The sequence below is a fragment of the Buceros rhinoceros genome, unplaced genomic scaffold (assembly GCF_000710305.1).
Source record: "Buceros rhinoceros silvestris isolate BGI_N320 unplaced genomic scaffold, ASM71030v1 scaffold34864, whole genome shotgun sequence".
NCBI lineage: Eukaryota > Metazoa > Chordata > Aves > Bucerotiformes > Bucerotidae > Buceros > Buceros rhinoceros.
Window position 1 is genome coordinate 3,135 of NW_010408182.1, and position 609 is coordinate 3,743.

The 609-nt window shown below is 58.3% G+C and overlaps 1 protein-coding gene across 1 annotated transcript in view; it reads right to left on the reverse strand.

Moving 5' to 3' along the window:
- The window catches only part of LOC104492263 (ras-related GTP-binding protein A), a gene marked incomplete at its 5' end in the record, with an annotated part of 4,162 nt that overhangs the window by 1,161 nt on the left and 2,392 nt on the right, over positions 1 to 609 (reverse strand). Inside the window, one exon of the mRNA XM_010134789.1 lies at positions 211 to 326. Within this exon, the coding sequence (XP_010133091.1) occupies positions 211 to 326 (116 nt within the window). The remainder of the gene's footprint in view (positions 1 to 210; positions 327 to 609) is intronic.

The following is a 609-nucleotide window of genomic DNA, read 5'->3' on the forward strand; positions in this document are numbered from 1 at the left end:
CCCTGGCACTTCTGCTGTGGGGCGAGTCACTCCTGCGCTGCCTTCCCCCACCCTCTGCTCAGAGCGGGCAGACTGGGCTGGCAGCAGAGCCCCCTCTCAACTCCCAGCGCTTCTACCCCTCCGCCTGGTGTTTGCCAGGAGTTTCAACTCGGCTCTGGTCCCCGAGAACACCACCGGGCCACCAGAGGTTTTCCCTTTGCTTCCACTTACGTATCGACGGGTCTGACATGACCACCATCACGTATGTGTTCGACGTGAAGATGTCAATGAAAGCAGCAAAGTTAGAGTTCCTGACCTCCATGCTCTGGAAAGAAGCCGCCAGCTTACTACGAGGGGAGAAAAGAGAACAGGAAGAGGAAAAACCAGTGAACAAACTAGTGCTGTGACCTCGCTGAAGGGAAGCGACATCAGGCGCAGCTACAGGATTGGGACAGGAGATGATTTATGCACGGGATGGTGAAGGTAACTCAGGACAACCCCACCAGTCTGCAGCGGATGGTGTCTGCCGCACGGGGTAACCAGGGGACACAAGTGTAACACCCGGACAGCCAGAGGCGGCTCTGAAGCGTGCAGCTCTCCTGCAGCCCCCAGTGCCCGCGGGTACCACCA